General features: G+C 41.5%; 3 protein-coding genes and 1 non-coding gene across 5 annotated transcripts; 1 reads left to right on the top strand and 3 right to left on the bottom strand.

Annotated features, from left to right (window-relative positions):
- Positions 1-517: 517 nt before the first annotated feature.
- Positions 518-4,280, bottom strand: LOC127760736 (4-coumarate--CoA ligase-like 5). Its single transcript, XM_052285035.1, has 6 exons — positions 3,146-4,280; positions 2,813-3,002; positions 1,711-1,856; positions 1,529-1,596; positions 1,337-1,439; positions 518-879 (listed from the first exon to the last, which is right to left on the bottom strand). The coding sequence occupies exons 1-6, from the start codon at positions 4,202-4,204 to the stop codon at positions 754-756; spliced, it is 1,692 nt and encodes a 563-aa protein (XP_052140995.1). The 5' UTR covers positions 4,205-4,280; the 3' UTR covers positions 518-753.
- A 5,743-nt stretch (positions 4,281-10,023) lies between these two features.
- TRNAI-AAU (transfer RNA isoleucine (anticodon AAU)) lies at positions 10,024-10,097 on the bottom strand. Its single transcript has one exon. It is a non-coding gene; the product is annotated as a tRNA-Ile (tRNA).
- A 105-nt stretch (positions 10,098-10,202) lies between these two features.
- Positions 10,203-12,744, bottom strand: LOC127764168 (GDP-L-galactose phosphorylase 2-like). 2 transcript variants are annotated; one of them, XM_052289014.1, is made up of 7 exons: positions 12,345-12,744; positions 11,786-11,915; positions 11,631-11,690; positions 11,298-11,540; positions 11,018-11,203; positions 10,689-10,937; positions 10,203-10,579 (listed from the first exon to the last, which is right to left on the bottom strand). In XM_052289014.1, the coding sequence occupies exons 2-7, from the start codon at positions 11,879-11,881 to the stop codon at positions 10,340-10,342; spliced, it is 1,074 nt and encodes a 357-aa protein (XP_052144974.1). In that variant the 5' UTR covers positions 11,882-11,915; positions 12,345-12,744; the 3' UTR covers positions 10,203-10,339. The 2 variants fall into 2 exon arrangements, with proteins under 2 accessions (XP_052144974.1, XP_052144968.1); XM_052289008.1 differs by having other exon boundaries at positions 11,786-11,938; positions 12,345-12,743.
- A 618-nt stretch (positions 12,745-13,362) lies between these two features.
- LOC127760539 (DNA repair protein recA homolog 3, mitochondrial-like) lies at positions 13,363-18,478 on the top strand. Its single transcript, XM_052284821.1, has 8 exons — positions 13,363-13,570; positions 14,566-14,623; positions 14,866-15,083; positions 15,303-15,390; positions 16,288-16,460; positions 16,675-16,821; positions 17,281-17,415; positions 17,724-18,478. The coding sequence occupies exons 1-8, from the start codon at positions 13,493-13,495 to the stop codon at positions 18,114-18,116; spliced, it is 1,290 nt and encodes a 429-aa protein (XP_052140781.1). The 5' UTR covers positions 13,363-13,492; the 3' UTR covers positions 18,117-18,478.
- The last annotated feature ends 7,770 nt before the right edge of the window (positions 18,479-26,248 follow it).

Raw genomic sequence — 26,248 nt, 5'->3', positions numbered from 1 at the left:
TCTTGGCCTCCGTTCTGAAGCAACGGGAAGGAGGAATATTCATTTATTATTCCACGGTGATGCCCACTGATCTCTCTCTCTCTTTCTGACGTGACTCGTGAGTTGCTCGCCTCCTCCTCCTCCTTCATATCGGTCTTCCCTCGCATGTCGCCACTCGCCGCCTGTCTGTCTGCGAACGGAGAGCGTTCGCGAAAAAAAAATGTCTGCGAATGGAGAAGGTATTGAAGGTGTTGGCTCTTGGCTGATTGCCAGATGGTGATGCATGGTGCCCATCCATGTGCAAGGAATGGCTGTGGAAGCGGATCCTCCGATGTTACTGTTCACCGTGATTGACATGTCTACTCCACCACTTCTGGGCCAACATGTCAGCCACCACGTCATATGAAAGTTACGGTAGAAGATCTCAATCCAATAGCTGCATTCTACCTTAGACCAAAAAACATATTACAGATTCTACACTATTTACAATTTACAATCAAAATGGAAAACTGCCATATGTAAATCCATGCAGAAAATATACGGTGTAGACATGGAAATATGATTGGACATTTGGAGGCCGAGTTGTTGAGCTAAAATATACTGGCTCTGGAACATGGGAATTTACATAATTTTCGTAGTCCTCCAAAATTCCCCCCAAAATTTCTCAGCCTCCAAAGGAGGTGTTAATTGGTAAAGCTTGAGGCATATAAATCTCCAGTTCACTATATGTAAGCAAAATATTCTCTACTAGACTACTGCAGCAAATTACACATTTCAAAGCTTGGAGGCACCCATCGACAGGGCCTGCTGCACAAGCTCCCGCCGAAGGATCTTCCCTGCAGGCGATTTTGGTATTGCAGTGACAAAAGCCACTCGTCGCACCTTCTTGTATGGCGCAACCTGTCGAATGAGAACAAGGGTTTGAAGTTGTAAGCAATTGTCAAAATGACAGAAAGGCCTTGAAAATTATGCTATATTGAAAGGATCGCTCATATAATTTGATATGCAGACTAAGATTTCCATCCATACCTATCACTGCGAACAATATTTCTTTTTGCCGGGTCGGCCAAATGTTATGCGAATGATATTTCTGTGATGCAATTTTCGCAGCAAAAGAATGTTTTTTTTTAAAAAAAATCCCTAACTGGCAGCAACCAGTGGTGCACTAAACCACTATCTTTTTACAAGGAAGATGGAACTTAACCACTAATGATACTAAAATACTAGAAAAAAAATTGCTCTCAAAAAGCAAAATAAAAAAAAAACAAAGATGATTATGACAGGCACCTTAAAAGATATGCAAATTTATCAGGTACGTAGAATGCAACATTCAGATCACTAAAAAGAGAGACCATACCTGTTTTGCGACATAATCCATGACTTGTTCCTTGGTAATATTTGAACCTGGTTGCCTTACTATGAAAGCCATTGGTAGTTCCCCAGCTTCTTCATCTGGATATCTGAATGGTACACACAGAAGAAACATCAAATGTTGAATGACGAAGGAAGCTTACAAGCTATCTGCAATTTTTTTTCTTAAGATACTAACGGGATAACTGCCGCATCAGCGATTCCAGGATGGGACTGCAGAATATGCTCCAGTTCTGCTGGAGGTACCTGAGAAAAAATTTAAAGGCCAACATCATGCAAACAGAAACTTGTGACAACTTACCCAGGTGGCTGGCGTGAATGTAGTTTTGAACCAGCTGTGCAGCTATGGCAGGCAGTTACCTGGTATCCCTTGTACTTTATCAACTCCTTCAGTCGATCAACGATGTATAGAAAACCATCTTCATTGAAGTAGCAGAGGTCACCTGTTTTCAACCAGCCTTCTGAGTCAACCGTTGCTGCGGTCGCCTCATCATCACCCACGTAACCTGAAAAAGCATCCCCAAAAATGATACAATCAAGAAAAGGCTCAAGTATTAAGGCAAAAGCACAGATATGCTAGATGTCCTTGTATATGCTGCACTGGGAAGGCCTACTACCAAAAGGTCAAATCCATCAACAAGCTAAATATTGGCTTTAATTATTTCAGATTTCTATATCCTTAAGCGCTTTTTAAACTAATAACACTACAATTCCAGAAGTTCAATTGGATAGTCGAAAACAAACTTGATGTCTAGACCAGCACTAACTTTCTAGTCTCTCTGATAAAGCATGGATGACGTTTAGTAATATATCAGATATCAAAATCCATGTAGGACCAGTAAGTGATGCCTCCATACAAATAAACAACTTGAGAGCATACCTACTCCTACTGGCATGCTGGCTAGCCGTCAAGTAGCTGAACAAGTGTCCAATTATCTGTTGCAAATGCTATTACTACCACATGGTCCATCACTATTTGGTCTGACAAACTCTCATTTTCTGAAACTACACCGATAACTAAGCCCTTGTTTAGTTCCAAACTTTTTCTTTGAACTTTCAACTTTTCCATCACATCAAAACTTTTCTACACACACAAACTTCCAACTTTTCCGTCACATCGTTCCAATTTCAACCAAACTTCCAATTTTGACGTGAACTAAACACAGCCTAAAGAAGAAGGTGTCGTGCCACAAAGCACAAGCAGGCAAAACGAGCTAATCATTTACACTTTACCCAAACAACTATTGACCACAACATTTACGTGATACGAGGGACCTCTTACAAGACCTATATATGACAAATAATTGACTGTATGTACCTTTCAGAAAGAATCAAACGATAACATAATATTATGTATGGAAAGTTTCAGGCCATGAATCGTCATTGTTGGATGTAATGTTGAAATTTCCTGGCTGTATTATTATCTAAACAAGTAAACAAAAAATGCATAGTTACTACTTGCCTTTCATGACGATTGGACCTCTGACCCAAAGCTCGCCGCGCTGCCCTGGTCCGAGGGCCTCACCGGTGGAGGGATCTACAATCTTAGCCTGCAAATGCGACCCCAGCTTCCCGACCGATCCGTATGCCTTCGATTCCTCTGGCCCGACTGTGGCAGCCACAGCGCCAGACGATTCGGTTAAACCGTAGCCCTGCAATCGTACAGAACATTGTTAGTTTAATTAGATTCAGTAGATTATTCTGCTGGAACATTATTGTAAGTTTGATGAGATTCAGTAGATTATTCTGCTGCAGAGAGAGTGCACGGGATTGTTGGATGGATGCTTTGCTTAACCTGAACAAGCTCCACGTTGGGGAAGACGGAAGCGAATTGCTCGGCGACCTCGCGGCCTAGGGGAGCGCCGCCGATGCCGATGACCAGCAGGGAGGAGAGGTCGCGGCGGCGCGCCTCCTCGTACTTGACCATGGCGACGAGCACGGGCGGCGCCGCGGGCAGCAGCGTCACGCGGTAGCGCTCGATGGCGCGCAGCGCGGCGATGAAGTCGAACCGCTCCATGAGCACGGAGGTCTCCCCCATGGAGACGGAGCGGAGCACCATCATGAACCCGAACACGTGGAACAGGGGGATGGGGAGCAGCGTCACCGCCGGCGGCGGCGGCTCCTCGCCGGCCTCGGCGGCCTCCCTCGCGACCTTCTCCCGGTTGTCGGCGTGCAGCGACATGAGCGCGATGAGGTTGCGGTGCGTGATCGCGACGGCCTTGACCCGCCCTGTGGTGCCCGACGAGTAGAGCACCGCCGCCGTGTCCGACTGCTTCACCGCCACCGCCGCCGGAGCCGCCGCGCGGCGGCCGTCGGACGCCGCCAGCCTCCCGTACTCATCCGACCCGATAACGACGCACCTCACATGCCCGGGCAGCTTGGCGGCCACCTCGGGCGCCGCGAACGCGACGACCGGCCTGGACAGCGCGACCTGGTGCGCGTACTCCTCGGGCGTGGACACCGGGTTCGCCGGCGACACGACGGCGCCGATGGACATGAGCGCGAAGTCGAGCACGGGGACCTCCAACCTCGAGGGCGCGACAACCAGCGCGACGTCCCCGGGGCGGAGGCCGAGGGAGCACCAGAGCCCCCCCGCGAGGGAGCGGACGGCGGCGAGGAAGGACGGGTAGGAGATGGCAATGCCAGTGGCGGCGTCGACGAGCGCGGGGCGGCCGGGGAGCGTCGACGACGACAGGAGGGAGAAGGCGTAGGCCGCCGCGGTCATCGGGAGCGACTCCGGCGGGAGGTCGCCCGGGGCGCGGGTGCTGTGGAAGATCCGCGTCGCCGCGCAGAAGCCGCTCCTGGAGTCGATCCCGGCGGGCGGCGGAGGCGGAGGCGGCGCGCGGTCGGCCATTGGGGATTCGGATTCCGTTCGCGGCGGGGAACGAACAGAGGAGAGGATGTTGGAGACGTGGCTGGCGGAAATCCTAGGCTTTGTACTAGTGCACGGTCCACGGAGCCGGGGACTGGACGGAGCGCACAGTGGTTGAGTCGGGTACAGTACAGAACTACAGATATCCTCGTTGGTTACCCGGATTTTAGTTTTTTACGAATAAAAAATACACCATCAGTTCACAATAAAACTTTCTAGCATTATCTAAATAAATATATATATATGTTAATAAATATAAACACATACATATTCTAGATTTATTAACATCTAAATGAATATGGACAATGGTAGAAAGTGTTATACTGTGAAACGGAGGAAGTAATTTATAGGTAAAATTTTATCGGAATTGCTACTTCTTTCGACAGAAATTGCGTCCTCAAATCTTGCAGATTTTGGGACACTGTATGAGCTTTGAGATTCGTGCTCTAGGCCTTCTCCTCCAACTCCGGCGACCTCCTCTTCTTCTTCGGCGCCAGCGACACCCTAGACTCCGGCAGAGGACCTACAGGTTATGGTCCCAGGGTGGGAGAGGGAGGGGGAAGGGGAGGAGTTCGCTGGCTCTAGATGAGCGGCGAGGAGGAAGGGGAGGGCGGTGGGCCGGCGTTGGTGGCAGGAAATCTCGTCGCCGACACTCGAGGAGGAAGGAGGGGAGGAGGCTAGGGGGTGGGGGACTGGGGGGGTCTCGCCGGCACCGTTGATGCCCTCCGGCCAGCCGGTGGGTCGGTGGCGGGGGAGGGATCGGCGGAGCAGAGAAAAACGTGATGGTGGTGGCGGAACTAGCAATGCGAGGGGAACCGAAGGAGGATAGGTAGGGTTAATGTCTCTGCACGAATCTTAAAGCATATCCAATGGTCCAAAATTTAAAAGATAGGAGGTGGAATTTTCTGTCAACAGATATATATGCAGTCATGTGTTCCTGTTTATTTAAAACCAATATTAAATTAACTGCGTTAAAAAATTTTAAACTCAACTTTAAAATTAAATTTTAAAATTCAAATTGCAGTTTTGACTTTAGCTCTCTAGGACAACTAGTGGGGGATCACCGATCGTGTGGTCCGGTGGTCCAGTCTCCGGTGGGCCCGACTGTCATCAGGGCTACTTCGGCCGAGTTTGCCCAGCGCCACAGCCCATATGCGCTTGTTTCGTCTGATATTTAAGTCATCACCATATGATTGATTAAGAGTAAATTGTATTAGCGGTACACAAACTTATTGGGTGGGTGCAATTTAGTACATAAACTTGTAAAATGTTCGTTTCAGTTCTAGTTCGTGCGAACGAGGACCAAAATAACTTAGCAGTGTTAATTTTACGAAGCTGATGTTGATTAGGATCTGACGTGCGTACGTGTAGTGAGTATGCATAAGAAATACAATATTTATAAATTTGGTTTCTACTTTATCCTTCATCACAGAAATGATGAATTTTATATATTTCTAATTTTTTAATCCTTTTCTCCTATCACTATATCATATTATATTTTTTATTGAAGAGGTGTATGTCTAATAGCAACCTTCTCAGATATATGTTTACATAGCATCCTAATCTGCTTCTAAATCAATAAGATTAGGCATGTAGTGTCCTTTTTGCCTTCCTCCACATGCACCAGACAAGTTTATGCACCAAAACGAGCATTTTGCAAGTTCGTACACTAAATTGCACCCACCTGACAAGTTCGTGTACCGGCAATGCAATTTACTCATCGATTAAATTTTGGTTGTTACAAACTTAACAATAATATATATATATATATATTTGATATTTTAAAGCGATTTCGACTTAGAAATTTTTTGTTCTAAACACACCGTTTAGTAGTTTGAAAAACATGCCAACCAAAACTGAGGTGGATTTTTATCTTTATGAGAAAAAACACATGTGCAAAGGCTATTTATGTGTTCATGTTGTAAAGTGCTTAAAAATACAAATTTGTGATGTTAAATAATTGGATCGTGCATAAAAAAAAGTATGCTCAATGTTCATCTACTAATGACAAAATTGACGCGTATTCACGAAGTAAAATGCATAATTAGTAAAGATTCATGTGTTCCAAAGAAAACATTATTAAAATAAAAAAACTCTGAACATGGATTAAATTTCACCTGTACCAGGCATGGATTTTCCTTTTCCTTTTTAAAAAAATATCATGGCTTTATGATATGGTACATTTATATACATCATCCAGTATGATATGGTACATTTATATACAATCATCCAGTTGTCTTCGCCATAAATATCTCCATGTAATGACGTTAATCCCACGGAGCAAAGACACTGACACGAGGAGATAAGTGTACAATTAATCCTTTTATTAGTTACTCTCCCTATCCTAAAATATAAGTATTTTTAACACAGTGACAAGTCAAATATTTTTAACTTTAACCAATTATACCAAAAAAATAAAAAGATCAATCATGTAAAATTGATGTTATTAGATTTATCATTAAACAAATTATCATAATATGCAACTCTTTTTATTTAAAATATCACATTGTTGATCAAAGTAGCATCTTGATGACACGGTCAGGGTCTAAAAATACTTATATTGTGAGATTGGGGAGAGTACTCCACTTGGCTGCTGGTGGTTGTCGTCCCGATCAACTTACATATATACAAGGTGACTAGATATGTGGTTTGATATATATAACCGTCTTACGTTGCAGTATTAAGGCTAATACCAAGTGGCATATCTGTTAATGTACTAGAAACAAGACGCATCTAGCAGATTAGAGCCGGTGTCAATATTACTTGGTTTAGTCAAATTATATGTACCTGTCACATATCAAAAGAGACATGAAAGGCATAGTACCATATCATAAACGTGTTTCTTAACAAAAAAAGAATTTCTCTCTCTCCTTTTCAATTACACGAAAGTTCCTACTTCTCTATCATGTAGGAGTACTATTTTTTCAAACAAAGTATAGAAATATGGCTATCCAAAACCATAGTAACAAAGTTCGTCACGCAGAGATCCGTTGACCGATCAAGGTTTTAATCCAAAATACTCCTTTCTTTGATTTAATCGGAGAATTACCAGAGGTTTTATGAGCTATATCTGGTGTACTTTTGGTTTTCTCGGTGTCGTGTTTGATGGAATACGGATGTTGACAGTGAGGGTAATATGAACACGGGTGATTAATAGGAATTGGACAGAAATTTAATGAACCTACAAATATATTAACGCAGTAGTAGTTTGCCTTTATGAGAGGTAAATATATTTCAATAGAACATACATATGTATGACATTAACTATTATAATAGTAGTATATACTTAAAAAAATATCTCAACAAACATAACATTCGTAATCGTGCATCAAATACTAGAGAACAGAGTAACGCTCTAGTAGCTCTAGTACCTTGTAATGACGCTGACTATACGATCGTTTATCCAAAAACGAACGAACTACTCCCTTTGTCGCAAAAAACCTAACTAATTGGGATGTGATAGAGTCTAGTAAGATGAATTTAGACATCCTATCTGTTCAGACTTATCGTACTAGATTATTTTTTTTGAAACCGAGGCAGAACTTTGTTCTAGCTTTTATATTTAAAAGAATAGAATTGATCTAGGTTATAAGAAAAACCGGACCCGAAAACTATACAATTGCACGGTTAATTCTCTTCAACTAGAGTACTAGATTATCTCATCTTTAACTATGTTGGGATTTTTTTTTTGCGGAGGGAGTAACTGTTGCTCCCTCCGTCCCATAATATAAGAGATTTTGGAAGTACGACGAATCTGAACAGAGAGCATATCCAAATACGTTGTACTAGGATACGTCACATCCCTTCAAAATCTTTTATATTATGGGACGGAGGGAGTAACAGTTAATAACAGAATCATGCGTTAGTGAACGACTAATACATCAACAACATGTACTATCATCGATACATGACAGATTGCTCCCCTTAACCATATTAACGGCAACATAAATGGCCGTACCAATTGTTTTTTCACAACATTTTATTTTTAGCTGCCCATCCTTCTCCGGCCGGTTGGATGGATCCAAATATATCCCCTCGACAGTGTGTTTATGCTGTGTTTAGTTCACATTTAAATTGGAAATTTGGTTGAAATTAGAGCTATATGATGGACAAGTTGGAAATTTATGTTTGCAGGAAAGTTTTGATGTGATGGAAAAGTTGGAAGTTTGGAAAAAAAAACTTTGGAACTAAACACGGCCTTAGTTCACGCTAAAATTAGAAGTTTGGTTGAAATTGGAACGATGTGACGGAAAAGTTAGAAATTTGTGTGTGTAGGAAAGTTTTGATGTAATAGAAAAGTTGGAAGTTTGAATAAAAAGTTTAAAACTAAACAAGGGCCATGTGTACGGGTGTGTTTAGTTCACGCTAAAATTATAAGTTTAATTAAAATTGAAACGATGTGACGGAAAAATTGAAAGTTCGAAGAAAAAGTTGTTAAGTACGCCATGCCTACGTCGGTGAGCGTTGTACTTGCACAGTTGAGTTGTGTGTGGCAGTACAACTTAAACACACATCAATGATGAGAGTAGCGGGCCGCTGGTACAGTGAGCACCGCGCTGGTCTGGGTCCTGCGCAATCTTTGGTTGCCTGGTTCATCAATGGATTCCCTGCTCAACATTGAAGACACGGATCTGACCACATGCTGTTTGAAATGATGAAGATGAAAGATTAAATCGACACACATAAAACGAAAAAAATATTAGTATATAATAAATTAAGTTTTACTTATTACTCCCTTCATACTAAAATAAAGTTCTATTTATGGAGCTTAAGATTTCTAAGAAACAGATTACTGGTAGCCAACTTTTGAGAATATGGAAAAACTAGGTTTCGAAGCTTTTGGATTCTACTTTATTTTTTGAATTCAACAACTACGGCTTCTCAGAATCTGGACCAAAAATTTTGGAGGAGTTTCTGATTCTAAGAGAAACTGCAGTAGTTAGAAACTCCCTCAAACATGATCTAAGTGCAATTTTGCACTGTTTATGTCAACGTTGTCTTATTTAAAACTCTTTTATATTAGTATTATTATTATTAGATGATAAAATATGGATAGTACTTTATGTATGACTTTTTTAAAAAATTCATAATTTTTTAATTAAGATGGACGGTTAAACGTTGTACACGAATATCCACGGGTGTACTTATTTTGAGATGGAGTTAATACAAACTTGACAAATAGTATCGTTTAATAGTTTGAGAAGCGTGCTATCATCTATCCATCACCCGAGTAATTTTATTGTTATCGAGAATGTATAAAAAATATTGTATCTTATGGTGTAAAATTTTATCTTATATACTAAACTTTTACAAATTTCATTAGTACTGTAAAATTTCTCGTATGTCACCGTCTCTGGACGAGACGATCAACGCAACGGCCAGGGCGAATGGTTGGTTGGCGCCGGACAACGTGGCTGAGATGGGCAGAAACCAGTATGCATCTCATCTGACGCTGCTCTTCTTTTAAGTTGAGTTGCTGGTAGGTGGTGGTGCTAGTCTCTGTGCCTTGTTGGCCATTATCGTGACGAGATATGAAACAGAAAAGAACCGAGAAAAAAAAAAGAGATTGTCGTGACGAGATATATGAAACAAAAACGAGCTGTAAAAAAAAACACAAAGGCGAGAAACAACGAACTATAAAAAAAGGAGACCAAACATGAAAAGACAAGCAATTCCCAAAAAAGAAAACAAAGATATGTAAAATAGAGATCACGAACTATAAAAGAACCGAGAAAAAAAAAGAGATTACAACTAATAAAAAAATAAAGATGAAATCGAATCATAAAAATAAAAACAAAAAATGGCCCATGCAGGTCTCGAACCTGCGACCTTCGCGTTATTAGCACGACGCTCTAACCAGCTGAGCTAATAGGCCACGTTGAACCGAAGCGAGTCAGAAAATATAAATTATTGAACTTATTGTCCTTGAGATACCTTCAACAACAATAACTCAAGGCTGAAGACAATTGTCCCGATGATCTAACACCAACATCTGTTATATAAAATTTATCAAAGAGGTTTCAATTGTACATCAGTCTGAAGAACAGACTCGGGCCAACTTTTTATTGCACCTACGGTTACAAATCGGTATCTCTCTGAATAACTGTTTGGCCTCCTTTATTCTTCAGGAGCTGCACTGGACAGGAACTCCAAGATGCAGCTCTTCAGTTCTTGGAATTCTGATTCAGACAGAGACGCTTCGTCCAAAAACCTGCATATGGTTGCTTCAGATGCTTCATCGTAGTCCTTCCTCCTCTTCAGTACCAAATGGCCACTGAGCTCCCAGACTGCTGGGTTTATTCTCATGTCGAGGAATTCTTGGCTCGCTCTCCCGAGGGCCTGCTTCTCGGCGTAGCACTGATCGATCGAATCAGACGGAGACAAAATGTTTGTTATCCATTGCTACTGTGATATAGAGTGTGAAATTATTTTCAGAAGTTATGCAATAAGTGTTCTAGTGTAGTACCTGTGGTAGCATGAACACTCTCTTGCCAGATTCAGAGATGAGGGCATTGAAAGGTTTATTATTCTCTTGCAAGAAGATGCAGACTTTTGAAACAACATCGGACAAATCCTCCAGGCATGCCCCTCCTTCAAATACAAAACCACTAACTGGATACTGAACCAGCTGAATAATGCTGACACCATTCCCCAGAGTCGTAAGCTTCTCCGTCGGTGCCTTCTCGACTGGATATTGCACTTTCAGATAGTACGCCTACGAATTAATGTGTCAACAGCAGGACATCATAAGAAATTTAGAGTTAGGACACGGGAAAAAGTTATGACATGACCAACCTGGAAGTGGAGATGATTGATAGTTGCAAAACCACCCAGACTGTTGTAACCAACTCTGAAGAATGGATCCTTTGCTTCACTTGCAACATACATGGCAAGCAAGAAGCTCTCTTTATCAACCCTTTGCGGTAAGCAATCCTGGATTCGAGGGATCAGAAGCACATGGCAGTAGCCAATTGGACTCACCTATCAAACAAACAATGGCAAAAACAGATCATGTGTGCACCATATTGGATTAGGATTTAGGCATAACTGTTAGAGGGGTGTAGCACTCACTAACATTGATCAAAATGGCAGTAGGAGAAGCTGCAACAGCATGAGGAACATTGTCGAAGTACTTTACAGAGTCATTCTGAGATTCTTTGAATGTGAAGATCACTTCCTCTGGGCTAACTTTAGTGAAATTGAATTTCACGCTGTCAAAAGGCTGCAGGACTTGGTTCATTCCAAATTGAGTAGGCCGCTTCTTCTGGTCACGTCCTTCTATTAATGTCGCCACAAAATTGTGTTCACCAGGTAGTACCTGCCGCATAATTATAGGGGATTCAGCTACAAAGAATCAATCAATTCACCAGAAAGTGCCCATAAATCTATTTGGAGAAGAATGTAACACCTTTGTCTCGCAGGAACTGATGTCATGGTGAAACAAACCCCTTGCCTTGCGGTCATCCCACTATATAACAATCATCCATGTTTCACTCCGGTTAGCACTATCATCAAAGATGGGCTAGATTAAATTCATGTTACTGAGGAGCCAACAATACAAACCTCTTTAAAAAGTTTGCGGACAAATGGCGACAAATTTGTGCCATTTTCCTCCTCTTTTCTCAAAGAACAACTCAAGTCAAAACTTCTATTACCCATGCCTGTTTTCCTTTCAGCTAGCAGCAGTTTCAAACTATAAAAACATCAGACACTTTCCTGCAACATAAATATCATAGTTGACCTTTTTTTTTCTACTGTAATGCATTCAATAGAAGCTCCACAATATTACGAGTAACACAGATTAACAAATGTTCCAATTCCTTCATCTTTCTATGTACTGTATAATTCAAGTCATTTGAGCTGAAACTATGCTGTAGGCTGCAGCGAACAACACGGCAAGTGCACACAGTTTTAAAAAAAACTAGTCCAGATTACTCTTCACTCTCTGCTCCAGTCATAAAACCCAAAGGTTCAGAAACATGCTGAATCATAAGTACAAGTAAAAATCATTAGCTAGCAAACCATTTCTCTAGCTTAACCCTAACAACTCCTACCTTGCACGAGATGAACAACCCAAAGCACAAAAAGATAGCAGAGCTTGGAGACGCGAATTCGGATTTACCAACGAAGCGCCGCCGCGCCGGACGGGCACCAAATGCCGCCGGAGCAACCGAGGACGGAGCGAGGTGGGCGAGGAGAGGGGAGATGGGCATGCGAGCTGCTTCCTCTTCTTGATGAGGAAGAACTCAAGAAGAACTAGATCTCACTCAAAGTAAGCAAAATCTCAATCTCTCCCCCAAAACCAAACCACAAGCCAATGGCCGGCCGCCCGCTGGATTGGTGATTGATTATCCGAGCAAGCAAAGACGATGAACTCTCACGCGAATCTCACATGGAGGATCGATGAACACTGGATCATAGAGCTACTTCTTAGGTCCACGAACATTTCTCTCAGATCAGCCATGAACTTGAGCACCCATGAGGCTACGAGGAATAAGTCTATTTTGCCTCCCTCATATATCGAACCGTGTCCATCAATCACAAAACTGGCTATAACGCCTCTTCCATATTCAGAAATCGGTGTTCACCGAAGGATCATGTTTACGCCGGTTTTGAAGTTGGAGGACACTAAAGACTAGATTTGCACTTTTTTTTTGAAGTTGAGAGAGATATTCATGCTTTTGGCGATTCACCTTCAGTGGTTGAGCAAGTTAACAGCTATTTAAGTGTTTTTATGAACTATTGAATGGTTATTTGGACCAATGTCTAGATATAGTTAAATATCGCTTGACACTTTTACTATTCGACGCATATCAAAAGAGGATAATGTTGGCTGTCACCCGGTTTTGCGGTGGAGGGATGCGTTTCGATCAAAGATAAGACACGAGGGAGATAAATAGACTTATTCCAGGCTGGGAAGAAGAAGGCGCTCCACGGGCCGGGCCGTAATCTCCAATCGTTCATGGGCTCGTTCCTTCTGGGCCGCAGAAAGCGCCCCAGCATCCAGTGGCCCATTTCCACGGGTTGAAGGATAGATCGCTGAAGCTGACAAGTGGGCCCCATCCGAGAGGACCGCGGGTAGTGGTTGGCGGTCTTCCCGACACGACCCCCGAATGGGGAGAACGGCGGCCGAGAATTAAAAGGGGGCAAAAACCACCGCAAAAAAAGGGGGCAAAAACCCTAAACCCTAGCAATCCCCACCCTCTTCCTCGCCGCACGGTTCCAGGGGTCGCCGCTGCCGTCGCCGCCGCCGCCGCCGACGACGACGACATGGCGAACCTCCTGAGGCGCGCGTCGCTGCGGCGCGCCGTCGCCGCCGTCGCGGCAGCAGCCGCGCCCTGCCCCGAGGTCGAAACTCCCCTCCTCTCTCCCCGCCGTATTTGACTGTGTTTTTTTTTGCCCCCCTTGGTGGCCATGGAGTGTTCCTACTGGCAGCTTGTGCCATATGTGATTGCGATTTGGCATCCTTGCTGGGGTTTGATCGCTTGCGTTTGGTGAACCGCGCGGCTTATATGCCCTCGGCGATTTGCTCTGTGCCACCGAATGACCCCCATTTTGATCACTGAGGGTACCCCTCCCCTTATTTTGTACTACAAACCTAGAATCCGGGATTTTGGAGAAATGCCTATTAAGGCTATGTGCAATCTGTGTGCTTGGACAGATGCTTAGGGGAGTAAACTGTGTCTATTTTTGCCACGCTGGTGCTGCGTGAGGTGCTCACCGCCAAGTGAAACAGTCGATGCTTGCGAGCGCCTGCATGAAAAATGGAGTGGAGAAGCACCTGAAATAACTAAAGCATCCGTAAAATAGGTGTTCTCTATTGGACATCAAGGCTCTTGAACAGATGCTAAGGGATTTTTTTCCTAAGCATCTGTACTATTTGTACATGCCCTTTAATGCGCCATAAATATATTTTTTGCTTACAATAGATTAACCTGCAACACCAAAGGTGATTTAGGTTATTAGATTAGTGTAGCCTCCAGGGGTTTTCTTGAGGTTGCAACACATCTCCGTGTCATCTTTATCCTGACCTCACGATTTGTTTGCACCTTCAGACTTGTAGGTATTTGTATGCACTTAAGACAAATACTGGATCATTTGTGACACACACAGTATGCACAATGAAATTGATGAGAATGGAAGAGATTCACTCATAGTGTGCACTTCAAAACAAATACTGAAATCATTTGTGATACGCACAGTATGCATAATGAAATTAATGCAGCTGGAAGAGATGTATTCATAATTAGCTTTAAATGATGCCGGTTGAGTGAAACAATGCTGTTTAATCTTTCACATAAAAACCTTGATATGGTTTTGCTAATGCATCAATCTTTGTGCAGAGCTATAAGCAAGGGATCTGTGGCTCTACTTTCCACTGCCGGTATTTCTCGTCTAAAGGTAGTAGACACTTATTCCTTTTATGATTTATTATGTGCATACCTTACCTTAGATATACTAAATACTGCATCCCATGGCTCAGTTGCTATCATCTTAAATCTTGATATTACCTGTATTGACACATAAGTTACATTGTGAATTTGTGATGAAATTGAACTGCATGATTTTTTTTCTTTTGATTTATGTTTTATTGCTGCCATCTACTGAATCTTATATTTATTCTTTTTGAATCATCTACTTAGCCAAAAAGAAGACAAAGTCCAGTGGAACTGACTCTGGTGAAGAGAATCTGTCAAAGAAAGACTTGGCTCTACACCAGGCTATTGATCAAATAACATCTGCATTTGGGAAGGGCGCAATAATGTGGCTTGGTCGTTCTGAAGGTCGTAGAGAAGTACCTGTTGTGTCAACTGGGTCTTTCTCTTTGGATTTGGCATTGGGAACTGGTGGACTTCCAAAGGTAAGGATTCCTATGTAGTTATAAAATATCTTGTAAGTAGAATCTCACTTGTATCAATGTTTAATTTGTATTGCATGATATTCTTTGCAAATCTAAGTTCTGCTGAGTGTTAACTACCCTAAAAATTAGTCTTCTCTCATCACATGAAGTGTGCAAATGTTCTTTCATGGACAAAACATACTTTGTTTTGTATGAATGTCATGCTATTGTTCTCTGTAGGGTCGTGTTATAGAGGTGTATGGTCCAGAAGCTTCAGGCAAGACAACTCTTGCACTTCACGTTATTGCAGAAGCACAAAAGCATGGCGGTAATCTCAGCACTTCGAACCTAATCTATATATTTTAGCAATAGCATATATTTTACATGAGAAAAGGTACAGATTATTCTGTGTTCTCCTTTAATCCAAAGATTTAGGCTAACAACATCTAATACGTATAAAAATTATTACCATGTGCTTAATGCTGTGAACTTGTGATGGTATAGTCAGTCAGATGCTTTTTATGTAGTATGCATAAGGGTTTTGCTGGCTTACAACTGCTTGACAGTGAAAGTGATCTTTCTAATTATGATGTGAACATAGTTCTTAAACTTGTCTGTTCAAAATATTGTACCATTGAGTATTTTGTTGACATCATCAGCAGGGGAGGCCCCCACGGTGCGCTATGTATTTTACCAAGCAGCTTGGTATCTGTGTAATAGCCAATAGCATTATAATGTCTTTATATTTGGAGTTTGGAGAATGGAATATGACGAAACCAGTTTTAGTGTTTTAGAACATGGAATATTCTGACATTGTGTAGCCCAATATTAGCTCAAAGCCCAGCAACCATGGGATAAGCTACATATGCAAAGTACCTGTCGTGGGCTTTTGTCCTCGTTCGCTCAGAGGGGTTAGGTAATGCTATGTTTTGAGCTCACAGAGGTTATATAGTTTAATTCAGTGTAAACATTTAAATATGCAGGTGTTATTTGCTCCTTCATACTTCTAGATTACTAGCTTCACCAAATAATGTTGGTCTTCAAACATGCACAGAACCTACTCGGGAAAATCTGCCTGTAATGCAATTTAATGGAGCATTTCAAAAAACCATGAACCATTTGGTCTGGAAATCATGAGCACTGACAACTGCAAGTTCATCTAAAATAGAATTTGGACGAACCTAATATATACCTCACCGAGTTTTTGTTTTTGCTATTTTTCTAGGTTATTGTGCCTTCGTAGATGCAGAGCATGCCTTAGATCCAGCTCTGGCTGAATCAATTGGGGTCAACACCAGTAATTTACTTCTCTCTCAGCCAGACTGTGGCGAGCAGGCACTCAGTCTTGTGGACACACTGATTCGAAGCGGCTCTGTTGATGTTGTTGTTGTTGATAGTGTAAGAACCTGACCATCTATCCCCCTCCCATTTTTATTTTTCTTTTCGGAGCATTGCCTTCTTTCAAATTGATAATAGTGCACTTTCTGCTTAAAATTTTAATAACAATGTCCAATTAGCAGTTGGAACATGCTTATCGACACTCAACGTTAATAAATACAACTTCATTTATATGAGAAGTTTGCTAAGCAGTGCATCTTATTTTGTGACATAGGTAGCAGCTCTTGTCCCTAAGAGTGAGCTTGACGGGGAGATGGGTGATGCACATGTTGCTCTCCAGGCTAGATTGATGAGCCAAGCTCTTCGCAAGCTGAGCCACTCTCTCTCACTTTCCCAGACAATTTTGTTATTCATTAACCAGGTATTAAACATGTGCACTGGGCACTGCTCTTAGTGTTTGTTGAATTTGCTTTTTTCAATTTATATATCCCATGTTTTTGTTTGGTGAAGCGAAGGAACAAATTTAACTAGTCTTAAGGCTGTTAATTCCATGATGATTAGCTTATTAGCTGAAAAGCTCCAAAATACGTGACACTAAAGCTAAATAAGGATGGTATTTTCAGAAACATTATTGTACAATTCAGACATTTGTTTACAGTGATGCAACTGATTCTACTTGAATCTTGTTCGTCGATCATGAGTTCTCACAGAGTGATCATTTGAACACTCGTTCAATACATTCTGTCCCATCATTACTATAGACTTATATTCAACCTGTCCCAGAAAAAAATTAAATACTTTGTACCCCACTAATCAATGCAGTCTATTCGCTTCATTTCTCTCAGTTTTATATTATTTGCATCCTTTGTATGTGTTATAGATCAGGTCTAAAGTGACCACATTTGGAGGATTTGGAGGTCCAATGGAGGTTACTTCTGGTGGAAATGCCCTTAAATTCTATGCTTCCGTTAGAATGAACATCAAGCGTATTGGTTTGGTAAAGAAAGGCGAAGAGGTAATTAACCAAGTCATATCCTTGACATTTACCTTATTTAGACAGTTAGTCAATACTTGACATATATGCACTGCTATGCCCATATCAAGGTTTCTTTGGAACCTAGTTTTTCACTCCTGCGTCATATCTATTTGGATAGCATCTCCAAAACACTGTTAGACACGTGGCACATGCATGCTTTGTATTTAGCCATATGATTTTATAACCTCGTCAATCAAAATTACAGACCTAGTAACCTTACAGATTTAGCTTCAACATATTGTAGTGCTTCTTGAAATGTTACTGACAATTTTTACTTCTGTTTGCAGACTATAGGTAGTCAAGTGCTTGTGAAGATTGTGAAAAACAAGCATGCCCCACCGTTCAAGACAGCACAGTTTGAGCTGGAATTTGGTAAAGGGATATGCCGCAGTTCAGAGCTTATTGAACTTGGATTAAAGCACAAGCTTGTCAAAAAGTTGGGTGGTGCATTTTATTCTTTCAACGAAGAGTCATATCGTGGTAAAGATGCCCTTAAATCTTACCTCAACGAAAATGAAAGTATCGTGAAAGAACTGGAAACGAATTTAAGGAAATTGATGGAAACTCAAGCACCTAAAAAGCAGGAGGATGAAGGTGATTTCCTGAGTGATCTGCCTGAAGAGAGTCTCGCCACTGAAACATCCTCCGAGGAGGAACTGGCAGCTGTAATAGAAGCTTAATCAGTGATGCTTAATCAGTGATGATAGATCAACAAGAAGGAGGAATATGCGCTGAGCAGTTATTCCACTGAACCATACATATTTTGGTTCTTGGAGATGTCATTTTGGCTGCACCGGGCATATAGAATGTGTGGAATTCGTATTTGAACATCCTTCAGTTGTCAAATGCCTGGAGCGAAGTGAGGTAGAGCCGGGGAAGGACCGGGGGGCTTACGTATGGACTTGTATGGTGGCTATTTAGACATTGAAAGGGTTATTAGTAGAATGTAACCATGTACATATGTCGCATATCTGGGATTCCTCGTCGGTTCAGGCTTGAGATACACTTACTAAATGCTTCTGATATTTGATTATTCCGGTTCCATTCCTGTGCGATTGTTTTGGGACTGAATGCTTTTGGTGAACACAAAGCTGCAATATGCCCATGATACAAGGTTAGGCCTGCTTTGGAAGTCAGAATGATGCATTGCCCTTGTTTGTACGGCCCATTTCTTAGCCGGTACTGTCCAATGCTCTATGTTTATTTTCTTACTGGAAAATAAAAAGAGAGTAAATTTCACAAAACTATAGGTACTATGGCCAAATTATCACAAAACTACAGATTTAACTCGGTGCATTACAAAACTACATTTTTTACTCCAAATTTATCACAAAATTACACATTTAAGATAAGTGTTATAAAACTACATGTTTAGTAACTAAATTGTCACAAAACTATGGGTTTAGAACCAATTTAGTCATAAAACAATAATATATTTATAGCTCCAGTATAATAATGGTGCTAGAGATTTAAACTCTAGAAGCTATAGTTTTGTGATAACTTCGATATTAAATATGTAGTTTTGTGATACTTAACCTTGAATGTATAGTTTTGTGATAAATATGATGTTAAATCTGTAGTTCAGTGATACAACACCTTAAATATGTAGCTTTACGATAGTTTGATCAAAATATATGTAGTTTTATGAAATTTAGTCAAACAAAAATGGCCTTGTTTCAAGGAATGGCATTCTTCCACGTGGCAGTATTAATGCTACTTTTCGTTCGTTAGTTGGTAAGCTTGATGGCCTCCTTTTCTTAATCTTTGAGACCAGAAGAGAAGGTAAGGGGGTAGTACGACTCACCTAGTCCATCCATGATCCATCCAAGTGATAATCTCTCTCGTCTTTCGGCCATTGGTTGACACATTTATTCTAAAGAAGTCAACAACAATAATGAATGTCATGTGAGTATTGTTTATTGACAAGATAGAAACAATAGTAACAAAATAGCATTGCCTCCGGTCGAGTGCCATGTGCATTATCTAATGACAGTGGACAAAATAAAGATACTACCTTGTTACTCCCACCTGTTCGTCAACTAAATATCTCTTAGGAGTTCTTCCTGGATGAATTCTAGTAGTCATGATATCAAAATTAACAATGGCTACACTCTCGAAATCGACAACAAATTTTAAAAGTTCTCTTAAAAAATGCTATTAACAAAATGTTTTCTCAAAGACCCACAAAAATAGGTCATCAACAAAATGTTACTGCCAGTAGCAAACCAACCACAACCAGAAGACTGATCTGAAGCAGCAGCATGAGTAATCAGGCCTGTCCTGGCTGCAGCCCTCTCCAAATCTCAATGCATGAAACCAACAACACAGCAGCATATCCAGGCGTTAATACGCACAACCACACATGCCCAGGCCCCGGCCTCTGCTTGTTCTTGCAGCCAAACCAGGGCAAATGCAACATTCAGAAATTCAGACATTCAAGAAATTCAGAGAGATTCAGAAAAATTCAGATACATTCAGGAAATTCAGCATGGCACAGTGTCCGTGTGGCTCTTGTCCTTGTCCCACATGCTCTGCACCTTGGAGCCTGGAGGCATCAACCTCACCCTCTCACCTCACCTCGCCATTAAAATTTCTGTGTGGAGACCGAGACCGATGCAGGGAGGAGGGAACATCGCCATATGCACCTCACATGCGAGGCAACCATTGCGAATTCTCAATGGCCTCTTGATCTTGACCAAAGGGGGAAGAACCACATGATGGTTTGGTATCTCCCCTTAGTTTTATGCCCCCAAAGCAAGCACACAAACACTGTCATTAGTGTAGATATAGTTATGGTTAGCAGTACTAAGTAGGAGCAGTAGTTGTTGTTGTTTTAATTAATTAGTACTGCTAGGTCACTTTGTTTGGCCAGTGTGTTGTGCAGTGAGTGAGAGAGAGAGGACTGAAATATATCACTGTGTGTGTGTCTGTCTTTGTTTATAGGTTGCTGCCGAAACTTGTGTTTTTTGCATGCACAATCCCAGCTTGCTCATTTTCTTCTGGTGATACATGACATGAAACTAAAGTTTGGACTAATATATAAGTATACTATAGAAGTTCTTCTACATTTTGGCAGGTCTATGCTAGTTTCATCTTAAGCTCAAGCAGAAGACTCCATTTTGTAGTAAGTATGAGTTCCTATCAAAAATCTGATTTTTACCATTTATTTAGTCCCAACATGCATGCTAAATTAACCACTAATTCTACAGTTCCCTGACAGAGACTACAAGAATGGATCAAAATTAAACTAAGCTAGTACCATCAAGAATGGAGAAGAAATTAAATCAGATGAACTGAATTCAGAGAGTTGTAGTAAGTTGCAACATTGCATCTGCATGAAATTAAAATCAGATGTACCTGTCAGCTGGGATACCGGGCGATATTATGCAGGTGTGCATTGACAATTTGACAGTACTCCACCACTTCATTCATCAGACGACATGGCGCCGAACAATTTACTCCTCCCTGCCGGCCCCTCTCTCTGCGAGACAATCATCTGCTCGAACTTAATCACCATCGACAATTTTCTCTGCCAGTAATTAAAGCTCGGCTGCTTCAAAATTAACTGCAACATCGTCTCAGAGAAAAACTGTCAGGCACCAGGGATGAAGAAAAGGACCAGAAATGCCGGGGAATTCAGATGAAAGTGGATTGAAAAAATATTGAATTGCTCTATCTGTTTATTAGTGTGCGCCATGCAAACCAAGCAGTACGAACAGAGCACTGATTAGCTACTAGCTAGTGACTATTCAGAGGAGATGATCAGATGAACATGCACTACTGCACATTGCCCAAAATCTGGGAGAAAATGATTAATTCATCTTGACCATCGCTAACCATAGCTATTTGAGAGTATCAACTATTAAAAAGTTGAAAGTTTGTTTTAGAAAAGTATTTTAAGAAAATTTTATATAGAATTATCCATTTTCCACGAAACACAAAGCTGGGCAGCGCTGCGGGACGGTTGATCTCCTCTAGAAGCGTGGCATCGATAGTTACTCGGCTTGCCCTTTTTGCGCTCAGGATCTTGAGACGGCGAACCACATCCTCCTCGTTGCTCGGCAGGTCTGGCTCCGGGTGTTGTCGCCTTCTGGCTGGTCTGCCCTCTCTCCAGCCTGTGGCAGTTGGTTCCAGGACTGGTGGCCGTCCTCCAGGGCCTGCTTACCTGAGCACCTCTGCGACAGCTTCGACTCCCTGGAGCTCCTGGTCTCTTGGTGTTTGTGGAAGGAGCGGAACTCTAGGTTTTCGACTATGCTCTCTCTTCGGTCCCATTGGTTTTGGAGTCCATCCATGTGGAGGGCCATCTATAGTCTTTAGCTGGCGTCGCCGCTTTTGGGGATTTTTTGGAAGTCTAACATGGCTTAGCCCCTTCCCGCTGCTTGAAGTCTGTTTTTAGCTGCCGTAGTTTCTTTAAGCTTCAGTTTTTTCTTCTTTTGCTTTTTCTTCCTTCCTCTAGTATAAGCTAGTCTGGTTGATTGCGGTGTGTAACTAAAACTCTTTTTCTTCTAATATATTGACATGCAATCCTTTTGCGCGTTCACGAAAAAGAAACACAAAGCTGGGAAACATATTAAAAAATATAATGCATCTTAGAATAATTCCGAAGCCGACACTGGTTGCATGAGCTAGCTAGTCCATTCTTTGATCAGTATAGCTATCTAGCTAGGAGTGTGATGTGTGAGCTAGCTGCCAATTTTTTTCACCCGTTTCGTCGCATCTCCGGTTTTCATGTGTGACGTGGACAGCTTAATCAGCCCCAAAAAAATGATAATTAATCAATTAATCTAATCTCGCACGGTTGAAGTTGACACGCATAAAGTTCGGTTTGACCGAGAAGCTAGAGCTTTATCATCACCATCATCATCATCATCAGTAATCGCTTTCATCCCGTCAAGAACACGCATAAACAAACAAATTAATTATTAAGACACTGTTTGTTTGTGGATTAGTAATTAGTACGATGTATGTGTTCTAGTTGTGCCACGTCAGCGAGTAATTAAGGATCGAGCTGTACACGTACGAGTACAACCAATACTTAGTTAGATTGCTAGCTGCAGGCAGGTCGTAGTATTTATAATTAGTCATTTTCATTTAATCGTTTCCCAACTGATCATATCTATTCCACCTCACAAAATGATATTAGAGGTACAACGAATTAATTAGATTGACCAAACCTAAAAAGGTTGAGAGGATTCAAGCTTGGCTGGCCGGAAATTTAGGCCCAGCTAGCTGGTGATGATCATTAGCTACCTCGCTCTATCCTTTGCAGCTCTCGTAGCTAGCTTAGGTTTTCAGTTCGATTGGATTAATGATCACGGATAAGTGATTGATTAAAGACAGTGATCTATCGATGGATCGATGGGGTTCATGAATTGGTTAGGTCCAATCTCCATTTCGAGCTGGTGAGGAGCTTAATTTTGTGAACGCGTTGTGAGTGATTAGTGTTCAGCTGTGTGTATTAATCCAAGAGATATGGTGATATGCATGTATCGATAGATCAAAATCGCAAAGCTGGCTACTCTAACGCGCAATCGACGAAGCTAATTAAGCTAGGAATTAAGCAGCTGCGTCATACTATGTCTCATAGGCATGCAGGATTGCAGGCTGCTCCTGGTCCGAATGCACGTGGACTTAATTAGGGATGCATTGCGTGCACACTCCTTATCATCATTAATTAAGGCGTGTTTCAGGGTTTTATGAGACCTCTACACAACATTATGATGTGTTTAAATTCGTAATTCAATTAACTTTCTGATCTCTCAAACTTCTCTACAAATGAACTTTTATGCAGGTAATTATATACACAAACATAAATAGTTACCTTTAAGAAAACACACAAGTCTACAATTATATATACGCGGACATATGAGAGATGAGTGGTATATGTTGAGATCAATGAATTCGCCTTGGCAAAAAAATAATGAGATGGATCGACGGACAAAGTCGCCCAAAATGAAACTGAATTTAATCAACTGATCTTTAACCCTGATTATCTGTGACTTCTTTTGGCTCGCAACGATATTCTAAGTGCGTGCACATGCAGTGAGATGATCGATCGATCTAGCCTAATCTCCATTTCGGTTACACCAGATTGTCGTGAAAGCATGCAGGATTAATTGATAGTTTTTTGTTTAATTATTTATTGATTTATTTCGACCGCCTGTTCCCCTTTCTCCGAGCCCTACTAATTGCTGTCGGTGGCGATGCATGTGGATGCTTGGCTAACCTAAACCTGAAATCCTGAAATCCCATGATCGATGCATATGGTCGGTACTAATTAAGCTTGAGATCAGTCTGATTAATCTCCAGATATAATTCCATTCTGCCTCAGATATCGCAAGAATCTCGCAGGGGCATGTGGGTATCACAGAGATGGTTAGCAAGGTGTTTAAGTTTGGTGAGACAAAAGGGGCTCATAACAGAACCGTGCTAATTAATTAGTGGTACATGAGATCGGCTAGATTTGCTCGAGATGCTTCAGGTAGTTATAATTGATATATATACTACTAATAATTCTCTTTATACAGTTTTAAATAATGATCTTCATAAATATTATGTGCATGCATTCAAGCTTTCAACATGATTTTAATAAAATCAAGGATGAGTTATTGGTTTTTGTCTCTTTGAGTATATGTATTAGAAAGCGCATTCGCGGTGTGTAAGTGTGGTGTTATGCATGTAGTAATATGCGTGCGTGCGTGTATATCCTATGTGTAAGGAAAAAAATAATCTCTTACCAAATTAAAGGGTGTGTGTTATTTTTCATCTCTGAATAACCGGATAATTTGTGATGGTTATTTGAGGGTACAAACGAAATAATTATACATTGTAAACTTTAAAAATAGACTATGAAAAATATTTTAGGAAATTCATATATAAAACAATTTTTAAAAGCTCAAATCATAACACATCCAAACAAACACAGAAAGCTCAGAAAGCGTATCTCCGATCATCTCAAACAAACACGTCCACACTAAACAAACATTCATCGGTATATCAACGTACACAATTTTCAAATAGATTGTACCACACAGATAAATAAGTAGGAGTATGAAATTTTTGCTCAAATTTTATCTAAAAATATTCTCTCTTTTTTTTTCTCCAAGGACTCGAACCGATCTTCTGAATCCCGATTGGCCGGCAAGTTCAACGCGTGCATGGGGACCAGTAGTGCAGCTGAGCTGTAGCAGAGTGGTGGTCACTGGTCAGGCTCCAAAGCACGAGGACCTGCCGCGTGTACAGGCCCCCCGTGCTGACCTGTCGCATTGATGGCCATGCCAGCTGGCGCGGACAGGGTGGTTCCAGCGTGGTGGGCCCCGCTTGCCTCTCTGGTCAGCGCGCGTGCTGGGCCCCACCCGTCAGTTGCTTCTACGTATGGACGCGAACGCTGCTGTGTCCGTCCACGTGTGCAGCGCGCGACGTGAAGCGACGCCGGCCGTCCGATCCCGTGGGTGGCGTGTCTCCCCGTCCACGGGAGCACAGGCCAATAATGTGAATTTTCAACTTTAAATTTAAAACTGATTTTAATATTTTTTCATCAAAATTTGTTTTTTAGCCTTTACTTTTATATTGCTAAGAACATATATATAACAGTTTTATTTACAAATTAATTTTCGTTAGTAAATATGCTGCGGCTCCATAAGTACAGTACTAACAGTCTTTTGTTTCGATATTGCCCTCGTTGGTGTACTGGTTTTGGAAAATGACCTTTGTTTTTTTCTCCTCTTGAATCAAGGGCTGTCAATGCAATTGGAATGCTGAGTTTGTGAAAGTCTGGCCAGTTTTTATACGGATAGTAGTGGCAAATCAAGTACTATGAAATCGAAACACGGGAGCTTAGAGTTTAACATGTTCCAAGTACCTGTTGGCAATGCTCCAGATCACTCATACATGCTGAATTTTGGAGAAAATTTTAGTGTTTGTAAGTTATCTAGGGTTCTAAAGTTTTTATATATTTTTAAAATAGAAACAAAATTATTTATCAAATGTTATCGATGTAATTATGGTCTCACAAATATGCATTCATTGATTTATGGATTTAGAAGAGATACCTGTAGGTTTAAAACCTCGAATTCAAACTGTACCAAATATAGGGATGAGTGCACGCGTGTCGTAAGCGTTTGTGTTATACCGTGTTTTAAAATAAGGAGGATGCTACATGACGGTATTCCCATTCGGACGCAATGATACCTAAGAGGTATATACTCAGAGGGATCATCCCGTCCGAATGAGGTATCAACTGATATATACCAATTAGCATGTAATATTTTTGAGGTATTATCCCGTCCAAACAAATATCGTTGTATAGTATTTCCCTTAAAATAATACTCTCTCTGTATTTAAATGTATGACACCGTTGACTTTTTGATCTGTGGATACTGATCAACTTTTTAATCAGTATTCGTTTTTTAAGCATGACATAAATAATTTTATATTTGGAAAAAAAATTTAATAAGACGAATGGTTAAACATTGATAAAAAAGATTAACGGCGTCATACATTTTGAATATGAATATGGAGGGAGTATAAAAAATGTGCCGCTCAAACACTGGTTTTGCTGGGTGCAGTGCAGGCCACCGACAGCCGCGTGGCCGGGGACGACAAGCCGGGCCAGCCGCCGACGCGGAGCGGCGCCGCCCAATTACTGGTGCGCGTGCGTGCATGCACGCCGCCGGCGGCCGGCCGGCCGGTCGGACCGCCGCCGCCTCAGCTCGTGGCTCCGTCTGATTGCCACGTAGGTGTACTGCATGTTCTTCTCATCAACACATGATCAATCTGATCCAACCAACCAACCCAACCAACCCAACCAAAC

The sequence above is a fragment of the Oryza glaberrima genome, chromosome 1 (assembly GCF_000147395.1).
Source record: "Oryza glaberrima chromosome 1, OglaRS2, whole genome shotgun sequence".
NCBI lineage: Eukaryota > Viridiplantae > Streptophyta > Magnoliopsida > Poales > Poaceae > Oryza > Oryza glaberrima.
This window is presented reverse-complemented; position numbering and strand designations above follow the sequence as displayed.